Source organism: Puntigrus tetrazona, chromosome 18 (assembly GCF_018831695.1).
Source record: "Puntigrus tetrazona isolate hp1 chromosome 18, ASM1883169v1, whole genome shotgun sequence".
NCBI lineage: Eukaryota > Metazoa > Chordata > Actinopteri > Cypriniformes > Cyprinidae > Puntigrus > Puntigrus tetrazona.
The window spans coordinates 9,797,246-9,811,110 of NC_056716.1; the positions used below are offsets into that span (position 1 = coordinate 9,797,246).

The 13,865-nt window shown below is 36.2% G+C and overlaps 1 protein-coding gene and 1 pseudogene across 1 annotated transcript in view; one reads left to right on the plus strand and one right to left on the minus strand.

Moving 5' to 3' along the window:
* Nucleotides 1–4,326, plus strand: part of LOC122363015 (unconventional myosin-Va-like) — a 50,315-nt gene extending 45,989 nt beyond the window's left edge. Inside the window, 9 exon segments of the mRNA XM_043264877.1 lie at nt 433–587; nt 706–795; nt 2,016–2,166; nt 2,251–2,533; nt 3,310–3,484; nt 4,007–4,039; nt 4,041–4,088; nt 4,176–4,264; nt 4,266–4,326. Of these exon segments, the coding sequence (XP_043120812.1) occupies nt 433–587; nt 706–795; nt 2,016–2,166; nt 2,251–2,533; nt 3,310–3,484; nt 4,007–4,039; nt 4,041–4,088; nt 4,176–4,264; nt 4,266–4,326 (1,085 nt within the window).
* Nucleotides 4,327–10,336: 6,010 nt separating this feature from the next.
* LOC122362734 overlaps nt 10,337–13,865 on the minus strand; it is a 10,682-nt pseudogene continuing 7,153 nt past the window's right edge.

Consider the following 13,865-nt stretch of genomic DNA (forward strand, 5'->3'; position numbering starts at 1 on the left):
ATATTTTCTGATCTTTTAAAAGAATTCTCCTGCGTTTATTTGCAAGGCCTCAACAGTGGCCACTTAATATTATTTTGCTAATTATCAATTTTAAGTTAAATTGTGGTTTGTTGGTATAATGTCTGCTATCATTTGAAAAATGTTGAGGGTTAAATAAGTATTTTTAAATGGTGTTGTATTAAAAAATAATTGATTTAATGTGCAAAGTATCCAGTTACTTTTTTAAAGGAACTTTCCCAACAATAATCACCACTTAGGAAGTCTAGCCCTTCATTGTGTTTGCACTAATAAATGCTACTATTTGTTTAATTATTTAATTAATTAATTTATCTTTATCGCAGATACTTTTTAAAATTTCACTATATAATTTTTAGGCTAACCCCTAACTGTGACTTTGGTTTGTGTTCATGTGCTTTTTTTTTTTTTTTTTAGAATTAAAGCCTCGCGGCGTAGCGGTGAATCTGATACCAGGTCTGCCGGCATACATCCTCTTCATGTGTCTCCGTCATGCCGACTACATTAACGATGACCAAAAAGTCCGATCTCTACTCACCTCCGTCATCAACAGCATCAAGAAGATCCTCAAGGTCTCAGTTCACTCTCACAAACCGTTTACATTTAAATGTGACGACTTAACACGGCTTCTTATTATATTCTTAAAAATGCAAATATCTTTTTCGTTGCTGTTTTGTTTTTTTTCTACAGAAAAGAGGCGATGACTTTGAGACCGTTTCCTTCTGGTTGTCCAATACATGTCGTTTCCTGCACTGCCTAAAACAGTACAGTGGCGACGAGGTGAGAGATCACACTTTAGACACCCGTCTTTCTCATTCTGCCCGTGTATGTACCCTGCAAAGGCTCTAGAAGCTGGACTATAAGGCTGACTTAGTTGATAGTTCTGAACCAAAGACTTTTGACATTATATATGATAATTTCATGCACAACTCAAAAAAGATCATAGTTTTTTGTCAACAAAATCATAGATATATGATAATCTCAACTGCCATCATTTACAGTGGCACAGAGTTAAACTGTGTTGTATTCTGATATTAACTATATATATTGATTTAATGTATATTATATTAAAATTATGATTTTGGTGCATTCATGTAAACATGTCAAAGAGTGAACATTTCAGAGAAATGAGATGTGTATATTAAAGTCTGCAGCCTAATAAACATGCTGCTGTTTGTGCCCATAATGTTGATTAAACTACAAAAGAAAAAGAGATGATTAATCACTGCTATTTACTGAATAACTTAAAGATTTAATGAGGATGAGTTATGCACACGAACATGAAAGAATGAAGAATGTTGTTTGAAGAATCATATATAACCTCTTAGGCTTTTTATTGATTTTTATCATTGATATTTATGTCTATATACCTTAATATCATTCATATTACATTTTTATCTCTTGGAGTATTTTATGAGTTTGGAAATTTGGCTCAATTGATGCCAGACAGTATAAAAAGCAGAATATAGTACTCTACTGTAACTAAATAAGTATAGTATAGTAGTAGTAGTATAATCAACTAAAACTACATTTAAACTAAGAAAAATAAATAAAAATAATTCAGATGACTAATAAAACTAACTTTGCACACTGAGGCCCCTTTAACCCAATTTGAATATGAGAGAAATTTGCATGGGGGAACATTTTAGCTATTTTTAACAAAAGCCAGCTTAAGTGACCTCCAATGATAGAGGTTTGTATTATTTGATAGCAGTTATATTCACACACAAAGAAAAAAAACAATTTGTAGCCATGAATAGAATAATTTTATATTCACAAAGATTGTCAAACTAATGAAATAGTTAATTAAATAATTAAAAAGAACGTAATTTTAAGCATACGATTGCTTCTCTTGACAGGGCGTTTTGTTTAATCTAAAACATTTGGAAATGTCAGGGAAAAGTCCTTGAAAATTCTTCACAGTGTTTGTGGCCAGAGTTTCTCTCCGTCCCCAGCGTTTTTCAACCAGAATCAACACTTTGTCCTCCTTCTCTCTCCAGCAATTCATGAAGCATAACACTCCTAAACAGAACGATCACTGTCTATCCAACTTTGATCTGGCCGAGTACCGGCAGGTTCTCAGTGACCTGGCCATTCAGATCTACCAGCAGCTCATCAAGTGTATGGAGAACATCCTGCAGCCCATGATCGGTGAGCACGTGACCTCTGCGTGCCTTTCCATCCATCTCTTTCTCTCTTCCTGTGTATTTGTCCCTTAACTGTTGCTCTCGGCAGTTTCTGGCATGCTGGAACATGAAACCATCCAGGGCGTGTCCGGGGTGAAGCCCACGGGTCTCCGTAAGAGGACGTCCAGTATCGCTGATGAGGGGACGTACACGTTGGACTCCATCATCCGGCAGCTCAACACCTTCCACTCCATCATGTGTCAGCACGGAACCGATCCGGAGCTCATCAAACAGGTGGTCAAGCAGCAGTTCTACATCATCGGCGCCGTCACCCTCAACAACCTGCTGCTGCGTAAAGACATGTGCTCCTGGAGCAAGGGCATGCAGATCAGGTGTGTGCAGATAAAGCGGTGCAAAACGTATGCAGACCAGATAAATGCAGTTGTAACCAAATAGCATGCATTGTAACTTTAGCATGCTGATTCCTAAAAATTGTGTAAAACCAGACTATAGCTATATTTCCATCCAAATATTTTAACTTATGCTCGAAACTGGAATATCACATATGGGGTTGTTCAAATGTGGCGTCGTTTGCACGCTGAAGTTATTTCACGCGCTCCTTTTTCTAGACGTGTCTGCGCCGCATTGATATAAAAACATTTCAACTTTTCAGAACACCACAAGCACACCGCGGGTCATGTGACAAGAATCAACCAATCAGCCTAATCCTTTTCCTCAACAGTATTGAAAGCTCAGCCAAAATAAAGCAATAGTTAGTCAAAGCTGTACAGGGATAGCCATTTTTAGTGCTGCAAAATTAATTTATCCTTCACAGAAAGCGCAGATCATGGTTGCCTGAAGATCCAAACGAGATAAAAAAACAAAAAAAACATTGTCATCATAGGAATAAATCGCGTATTAAAATATTAAAAAAATACAAAACAGTTAATTTAAATTGTAATTATATTTCATAGTACTACTGTTTTAATGTCTTTTCTTTCACCTTTGGGGGCATAAGAAACTACTTTCAAAACTAAAATATCTTGCCGACCCCAAACTTTTGGTAGATTACATTGTAGGTGCAGTTAGATCAGGATTCAGTTGTCGGCCATATTTTAGTTTATTTCCAGTCATCTCCCATAACAAGTGTTTATGTGTGTGTGTTCAGGTATAACGTGAGTCAGCTGGAGGAGTGGCTGAGAGATAAGAACCTCATGACATGCGGCGCTAAAGAGGCGCTGGAGCCGTTGATTCAGGCCGCACAACTACTGCAGGTCAAGAAGAAGACGGATGAGGATGCTGAGGCCATATGCTCCATGTGCAACAGCCTCTCTACAGCACAGGTAACACACCCCATTGCGTTCATTTCAAAAACACATTTATGGAAGGTTTCACAACATGCAAAACATTTTAATATCCCTATATTATTACATGCATAATAATAAAATTGTATTATTGTATATAGGTGAAAAATATTTTAATTATATTTTTTACATATTTAGCTATTTTAATGCAGTATGTCAAATATAAAATTTTATGATTTATGTATCATTTTATATCATCAACCAAAAAAAACCAGATACAGGACTGTGTATTATTTTTGTCTTTGCAGTGTTATTTTTTTCAGTAGTTATTTTACTACAGCAAAATGAGAAATGTTGCATTGGTAATGAGCTAAAAAATAAAACATTTTATATTTTATTTTGGTTTAGTTATTTTATTTTATTTTTATTTTAAAAAGAATAGTTCACCCTAAAATTGAAATAATGCCATATTTTACTCACCCCCAAGCCATCATAGGTGTATATAAATTTATTCTATACACCTATTTTTTTTTTTATAATAATATCTTACTTTCTGTCCAGATTGTGAAGGTGCTGAACTTGTATACACCTGTCAAGCGCGTTTGAAGAGCGCGTGTCGGTGCTGTTCATAAGAACAATACAGGCACGTTTCATAACTTCGACCTTACAATAGCGCTTGTGCTTTTTAAGCCAATCTACTGCATGTCTTTCTGTGTGATTCCTCCGCCAGACACGTTTACGCGATCGAAAGGAGTCGCCTCAGCTGCTGATGGACACCAAACTCATCTACCCCGTGACCTTCCCCTTTAACCCCTCCTCCTGGCCCTGAAACCATTCAGATACCCGGCAGCCTCAATGTGGGCTTCCTCACCCGTGTGTAGACCGTCGATCGCCTCACCTCAACCGGTCACGCGCGGCAAGAACAGGAGCCAAAATATTTAAATAAACAAAATAATGATTATAGGTAAATAAGCCACACACTTAAAGTGAATGCAATTTAGATCATGTCATCAATTCTTCTTTTTTTGCACTTCTTCATCACTTTTATTTGTTCAGTAAATGAGTGAATCTCACGAAACCTGTCCAGTAAGTGTTCAGCTCACGTTAAAAGAAAGCGCATAAGAAACTGACATTTACTGTAAGCACTTCTTCTCAAAAATATGATATGGTGATAAAATGATGACCAAAAACTATATTACTGAGATTGCAGTGTTTCCTAACATATGTGGAATAATTGTAATTCATTTGATTGCAGTAATTAATTACTTTAAGGCAAAAAATAAGGTATTATTAATGAAAATCGACATTAAGACACATCCACAGCAGCACAATACAAAATAATAATATATTAAATTTTTTTATTGTGGGACCTGGATATTTTGTGAGATTCACCTTTCAAACTGGAACATTTCCGATATGTTTCACTTAATGAGCGTTACGAAAAGGAAGAATGAAGGTCAAAAAAACTCATTCTAACACTGATGCCTTTTCAGATCACAACCAGAATGAGTTCACGGGGCTGTAAAATCTTATACATATATAAATATCTACGAATATGTATGATGCTAGGATATTTATTTATTGCTTTACCCTATCAGATTTATTTTTTCTCTCTCAGATGCTAGCTAACGGATATCCAGTTGCGGAGCGTACTCTAGTCCTCTGCGCTCATCCATATCAGATGAATAACTTAGACTCAGTTTAAAAAAAAAAAGAAAAAAAAAAGAGCTCAGCTGACTTCATTAACATAGTTGTTTATTTGTTAGTAGCGTGTGGTGGCGTCGATTAGCTAATGAATAGTCGTGTCTGGTGTAACTCTGGCGGAAAGAAAAGTCAGCGTCCGTGCACTGTCCCAGAGCTTGTGTTCTTCCTCGACAGCTTCCTCCAGTTTACATCTCTGAGATGAGTACGGTCCAGACCCAGTGCGTGATGGGATTGTTCGGGTGAGACCTAGACTCTAAATGAGGTTTAATTACATTTCAGGTGATTCAGGCCTCCACAGCATCTCATGAAGACATATCCCAGTGAAATATGAAATCAAATAAACAACAAAACATAGCATATTTTATTATTTCGAGAGGATAACCAAGCATGTTTTAACCCCAGATCCTCACCATTGTAATGCAGCGATCTTTATTTGTGTACTTCACAATTTAAATAACATGACTTATTATTTTTTGTATTACAGTAATGAGAATTGATGGAGAAATTGGCTTAAAGCGTGCAAATGGGAAAAAATCGTTTTGCTTAGTGTGTATATATACACAGTAATACACTTTTCTCCTTTTTTTAAGAATAGACAAATAAGAAAGTAGTTTCAAAGAGGCGTCTTGTATGCACAGAAGCACACTGGATATCCCAAACAGAACTAAAAGAAACCCCAAACTACTGACTCCGTCCACACCTGATGATGTTTGTCAAAAACTTGCTGTTATTTATTTCGGTATTGTATGTTTTTAAAGGTTAGAAACGACTGTTTTTATGGCACGTGCCGTTGGATGAGTTAGCGCGTATGGACTTGTTTTGTTGTTTGTTCGTCTTTTGCGCTCACGATATCAGTATTATCTTGAATGTGTCGAGCAGCTTTTATCGGGAAAGCTGTTTGTTCTGATTTGCGACTCTTGAAGTTAAAGCAGTCACCTTAGTGCAGCCATGCTTTCCGTCTCACACACACATTCACACACCCGATTCTTTTATTTTATTATATATTATATCATATAATTATTGAAATCTTAGGGTCGGATTGTGCACGTTGGTACTTTGTTTCCTCTGTCTACTGCATGGGTTTCAGCTTTAATATCATCCACACTAGTTCAGTGTGTTGTGGCCATTAACACACAGCTTTGGCTCTAAATAGAGAATCTCACTGTAGTGCACCAGGTTTTTATTATGCCTTACTGTAGTTACAGTCCATCCTGTATCACGTGGAGCTTCTGTATCATTCTATCAACTGCTTTCTGGTGGAGATCAATGTTTATTATGAACATGTCACAAAAAAAGTGTGTGTGTGCACATACATGACAGCGCAAATATCATTTTTATTACCAATTTTGTATTGTTTTCCATGCATCTTGATTTATATGTATTTTCATGACTCTTGGTGATTTTCTCCCCATATTTTAAGCATTTGCGCAAGCGTAGTTATTGTATTAATTCGAAAATACCTAATTGGTTAAGGGGTAAAAATATTCTGTCGAGATGTCTTATTTTGCTTCTCATTATTTATTTATTATTATTTTTATTTTTTTTTGTCACTTAGATATTTTTACTGGAACACAAAAGACAAAAATGTCATATCTCAATTCTCATCAGTGTAAAGAATCATTCAGGAGTTTTATGATCATGGGACCATTGTGTGTGTGTGTGTGTGTGTGTGTGTGTGTGACCTTGGCTTTTAGGTGGGGTTAGTTCTTATGGAATACAAATAAAAATGGTTGGAAGATTTACAAATGCAATTTGATAAAACTGCATATCACTTCAAATGGAAATGAACGAAGTTGTACTGGAACACAAATGAAAATGTAAAAAAAAAAATGATAATAATAATAATTGAATGTTGACGTGTTTGTACATGGTTTTATTTACATCGTCATATTTTAGATAAAGCCTTACCTCTGAATGGACGACACGTCAATGTAACACACATTTGTTTCTCTGTGGCGTTTCATATTCTGTTAATTTGCTTTATTGACATTTGTGAAGTAAAACCTATGATATTCCTGTCGAAATGGGTATAGATTTCAGATGCCTCTTAAAAATTGATTTGCACATTTTTGTCGCACCGACCCAACGGCCCTGTTTTAGTCTTTCCTCAGCTCTAGGTTCTGAAGTGGTTTGTAAAAAAAAAAACAAAAAAAAAGACTTTCACATTACATCAGCTAGTCCACGGTCTGATGCTCAGCTTGCTCTCATGCTTGTATAAAGACAGCTTAATGCAGACATCGATAGTTCCTGTAGTAATGCAGATCAGTTGAACATCTCATGCGTTTGCTTCTCCTTCAGCTTGTTCAAGACAGGATGGGGCTGATTGAGGTCTTGTGGGGTGGGGTGGGGATGGGGATGGGGTCTCTTGCTGAAGGACCAGAGAGTTTGTAGTTCCTGTAGCTGTAATTATTTCACGTGTTCATCAATGCAATTTCATGAAGTGATATACTAATGTCAAAAGCTGTTCAAGTCAAATAAATGAATTCAGCACTATGTGAATGTTTTCTTTTTAATTGCATTACAGAACCTGTAAAATGGCAAATCTGGAGGATTCTCTCTGTTTACTAGTTGCTTATTGGCATGCCTATTATTGACATATTTGCTGTTTATTAATAGTTTTAAAGCACATGACCATATTCTACATACCTAATCCTACCCAAGAGTTTGAGGCAAAAGTTGGAGTTAAATAGTGAGCGCTTTGCTTATTTGTAAGTGGAAAAAAGAAAAACCCACACATGAACATACGTGGCAATAAAACAATATTTTTTAGCCAGTCATCAAGCTCATCGTTAACCAGCACTGGTTTGGGTAAAATTTTGTATAGGAATAATCTACCACTTACCTATTTAGGCAGACATTCATTCACATAACATACATAAAAAACAGTTTCAAAATTTCAGAAGCATAACAGTGATATTAAAAAGTATTTTTTAATACTGATTTTTTATTACTGTTAATAATTGTTATTTTTGGATCAATATATCCATTTTCAAAAAAATATGCATAACAGTCGAAACAACTGTGAAACATAATTAAAAATTATAGTTGATCTATAAAGACATTTTAAGATTTTTTTTTTTGCATTTTTAAAAAATAATATCCGTTCGTTTTTATAGTTATTACTATTAATTTCTTTATTATGAACACACTTGCAGATTATATTTTCAGTTAGAACAGCCAAAATATATTGTTACATTATGCAATTATTTCTCGTTTGATGCTGAGTCTTCCTATGACTCTTAATTTGAAGTATATATTTGTTCCATTGTTTCACTTCACACTTTATTTTATCATATATACTATGTGAGCTGTTGCAGTTATCGTTGTATTTTGTTGATTTCTTCGCCATCATTTTCCAGATACAGGAACAGTTACATAAATTAATATACTTAAATGTATAATAATTATAGTCAATAAAAGTGCAGATACAATATAGACACCGAGGAAATCGTCGAGATGTTGAAACTAGCTTTGATCATAAAAGTATCAACCTCATCGGAAGTTTTTAATTGAAAACAATCTGCATTGGTAAACGGACAATAAAAAGTAGTTTTGAGTGCTCACAGATCTCATGAGCGATTAACAAGCTGGCGTGAAAGCTATATAGAGCTATTATATATATTTAAATCACAGAGTTTTACCGTTGATCCACTGTACAGCCTAAACCCAGGATAGAGGCTGAGTGAATGTGGTCTGAAATCTTTGGATGAGGTCACTGTGTCAGAGACGCCATAGAAGGACAGAGTTCTGCTTTGTAGTGATCCACATACACTCCTATTCTAGAGTGTCCGATGGAAACGGGCAGATCGGTCTCCATATCGTCGCACCTGAATGAGTATCTGGAAGCGCGGGCGTAACAAACTCAGGACTGATCGTTATATCCAAACAAGCACTTTGTATTCGTTCCTTTGCGGCTGATGTGTTTATATGACACTGATATCCCCACGTCACCGTTACACTCCACCTCCCAGTAACAGCATCCACGCACTCCTTCTCCACACAGCACCTGATAATAAACCTCGAATCTGTCCGGATGATCAGGATACCGCTGGACTGTGTGCGTGTATCACGTAGCCAAGCTGTTCCTCTCCGACAGGTGAATGTGTTTATTTACTGTGTTTGGATCGAATGTGAACTGATGAGAATCTGATGGAGATAAAATATATGAGAGCGACTGGGAAATATATTTAAGCGTTAACGTTTTAACGCAGCTGAATAGTTTAGGACTCTTTCAAAATCTGAAATTCATCATACTGTATTTATATATATATATATATATGTGTGTGTGTGTGTGTGTGTGTGTGTGTGTTTAACATAGCTGCCACCATGAATGTTCTCACGACTTTGGCTAATGTTCTAGCAAGTTTCTCTCAAAGTTATAAACAGAAAAATCCTTTTCTGATTTTAGTTTTGTGAAATATTACGATTGAGAAGGTTCGGAGAAAGTTCAAAGGGCATTCCCATGCTAAAACATTTTTACACCAGAAGACTTACATTTTAGGAAGTCGTTTCTGGGCCTCAGAACAACGTTGATGTGTTTAACTGCGAAAACGAATATAAATGGGTAATTCTCTTTAAAAATGTCTATATTGTACATCTAATGTTCGATTTTTAAAATGACATTAGAAGACAGTAGCTTTTGTGACAGTTAATGTTTTACCTACCAGAAATCCTTTTGATTTCGTCTTTACAGAACCTCTCTATTTTTTCTCTCATTTGAGAGATTGATTATCTTATCATTAACAGAGAGGCGACGTTACAGCAATTCTCTCTGTAGGTTCAAGAGGTTCAGACACGTACTGAAATCCCTACAAAACGAAACAAACAAAAAGTATCAACTAATTAATATTTAACTTATTGTTGACTTACTTTCAGTGCCTTTAACACAGTAATGTCTATCTAATCTTAACTACAAAAGACAATTCATGTCACTTTGACAGTAAAAACTGTCCTGTATCTCGCAATGTTGATGACCTGCAGGAAATGGATGTGATCATCTGTGTGTTTGAGTTGCTCCAGCTCAGCGTTTTTCCTCCTCAGATCAGCAATCTCCTGCTCCAGTCGCTCCAAGAGTCCTTCAGCTTGACTCACCGCAGCCCTTTCCTGATCTCGGATCAGCGCGCGTCATGTCAGGCGGTTTTTCTTAATGGAGCGAATCAGCTCTGAAAATATCATGTCGCTTTTCCTTCACGCTGCCTGTGCAGAGTGCTGTCGGGAACTGCGTTACAATCAGACCCAGTGGTTAGGAGAATCTAACTCCATCTCAAACTTTTCTTCCTCTCAGTACTCACCTTATGAGACTCAACGGCGTCTGCAGCTCCTGCATGTCCTTCTCCCGCATTGGATTCTCTGCTGGTACTTTTGCTGTGCATTTTTCAAGCATCTCTGCAGGACATAGAACATACAGTAAGCGTGGAGAAATGTTTCCATAAAATTCACCACGTTATAAAATCATGTGAAATTAATATTGTATGAATTTTATACAGCGTTAGTGGAGGAACAAGGAAGCATCACTTTAAAGCACTGATTTCTAATTTGTAATTTCAGTTCATACCTCTTTCTCTGTTCTTTCTGGTCGCAGCTGAGACTGTGTCATGGTTTTTATGTTTGTACATCGTATACAGCGTACAAATACACTGCTGGTCAGTGCGTGCAGAAAACCTCTAGCAATCGACCATGTTGAGGGCAAATCATCTCCTGGAGTCGTCCAGTGGCATCCATCAGATAGTGTCCCTTGTCTTAAAAACTCTCATGCTGTTCCAGGTGGCACTGACAGTAAGAGTTCAGACACACCAAAGCCAGGACTTGACGGCTTTGAGCTTTGTTTCCAGTACAGACGTCACGCTTTTTACTTCTCCAGGTCCAGTTTCCGCGGCTTTATTAGTCTGTAGTAATTGCGGTGCTTTAGTCGTCTTGAATTTCTCCACCACATCAGCCAGCATGGTGTTTTTATTTAAAGCAGGTCTTATGTAGTGAACTTCTGTCTGCATTGAGGCAGATGTAGAAAATCGTCTGATCACTGATGATTCCAGCAGTCCGAAATGCATGTCGTGCAGTAATTGTGTCCGCAGGGAATGGTCACTGGATTCTTTAGAAGATCAAGACACACTGGACAAATGAACTGGTCCTGAGTCCATAAAATGCGGCTTCTGCCATTTCACCCGCGTGTGCACAGAAACAGAAGAAACTGAAATATGAGTTCGGCAACTTTGCTAGCAGTGAGTTTTGTTCTCTCAGAACTATAAAGAACTGAAATGCTTCCTGTTTCTTCGCTTGTGTGGTGTGCAAAAAGGTGTGTCTGTAACCAGTGACTCATTGTTATTTAACTTGTATTGTTGCCAGATTTAAAGGAGGCACGAAAAATCATTTTACTTAGCATTTGTGTGTGTGTGTGTGTTACAGTAACCAAACAGTTGCTGATCACCATTCACTATATACTCTAAATATCAGCATGTACAATATGCACATGTAAATGTTGTCATGCAGATAAAAATACACACAGTGAATGTTTTAAGTAAATATATGCTTTCCATAATGCACTTGTATCTTTAGCTCCACCTGCACATGCCTCAAGTCTTTCATATATGCAGACCCACAGAACCTCTTCTTCCTGTTATAGCAGGTCTTTTAGATCTATTTCCGATCCACCAACTTGTGGTTTACAAAAATGGCACACTGCCTTTGTGTCTGTTTAGTTACTTTCATTTTCAAATCACAGTAAGACGATCGTTTCAGCTTGGGTCTGAAATGCAAACTTTCCAAAACAAATGCAAAAACTGAATTGTGAAAAGTGAAACCGAACACGTGGGAGATAGATTCAGAATTTACTAATAATGTACATATGTAAGATCTGCTTTATTTCTGTATAAACCCATAGATAAACCTGGAAACCACTCTATAAAGATGTGCGTTAAGTTAATCAAACTTACTATTATTCTCAAAGTCATACTGCATACATAGTTTGCCGTTTAAAGTCTTGCATAAAATCAGAAACAATCCTGATGTTATACTTTGGAGCAATGTGTAAAATAAAAAGGACCATACAAATAAATAGAAATTAATAATACATTTTTTTAAATAACCTATGTTTATAAATACTGGCATTTGGAAAAGTTGCACTGGGGGCCTTCATAAACCTTACAGATCTTCACCAATCTTTCCTCTAAGTTGTGCATGCACAGCCACACTTCTTCCACTTCAGCCATACAAAAAGAAATAATGTTCTCGCACTCCTGAAAAATAGTTGGGAAAGCCATTTTTTCCCCCCAAGAGAGATTTTATCAAATATAGTTAATTAATAATGAATTTCAACTCATTTTGTAAATATACGCATAACATAAGTACTTTAACATATCTAATACTAATTAATAAATAAAATCATACTTACTAATGGCTTTCCCAAAGTTGTTTTTTATTATTTTTTATTATTACTGCTTGCCATACAGTTTATGATTTCAGTGTATGTTTTTTTTGTTTTGTTTGTTCCCTGCAGAGGAACCTGAAACCAACCAAAATAAAGACAAAGACCCGGACAGCCTGTTAGCAGCTCAGTAGTGTATATATTTATGTCAGGAAAAGAACCATTTCCACGACATAGATATTAGGTATTCACCTTTCACTGTGAATATCTAAACATATTTAGACGTACAGGACATCGCAATGGAAGTGAACTGTTTGAATTTTTTAGATGCACCTGATGTGTACTGGATTAGCCGTTACCGATCTGTTAGTCACGGACTTAAAGCAACATTCTCCCACGCAGTCTACTTGTTGAAAGAGTTTCTATCTGTAACTTCAGAGAGAGAGAGACCCAAGTGGAGGCAGAACATACACCCTTTGTTTAAATATGATTAAAGAAAGTGTGAAACGAATCTGCATTGTTAATCGATTTGATGTTTTATTAAAACAAAAAACCTTTCATTGGATAATAAGAATTTGAAATGAGGGGAAATTATCATTATATTGCTTCTTGCTTCACAAAAATAAATAGGAGGGAAAACAACTGTTCCATAAACAGTGAGAAAAACCAAAGAATATATTTCTGATGTGCAGCAAAAGATGAGGCTATTAATATGAAGTCACTGATCTGTCAGTTAATAAATGAAAAACGGCAGATTTAGATTATTTTTTTTATTATGCGTACAATCACATTAAATACACTGAAACACAAAACACATTAACACTAAACGTTTACATATATTTCATTAAACACATGAACATATAACATAAATGCTTTAAACCATCTGGCCCCAGTTGTTGGTCTCTGATTTTGTTGGCCGTGTGTCCCTTTTTCTGGGAGGTGACCGGCTCACACTTGTACTTGTCCTGTTAAAGTAACAGACAGAATGATGTGACATTAAGCAGATTGAATTATTATCTTTGAAAATCTAAAGATATATTGTTTCTACCATATTAAAATATAATACATATAGTTTTAAATAGTAAAAAGGCTATTAGTCTTACACGTTTTTAAGTAAGTCTAAATAAAACTTCATGGAGAGCTGGGACATGGGCTGTGGGTCTTGATGTTGCTGCCTCTTCAGTTTAGGTTTCTTTGTCACCTTGATGGTTTCTACACACAATACTTTTGGTGATGGCTCACACACATCTCTGCTCTCCAGCTGAAACAAAAGACATAACCATATAATGCCAGGACAGTTTTAAAGGGTGCTTCTTGAATCCAAACATATATCTTTCTTATCATTTGGAAATATAA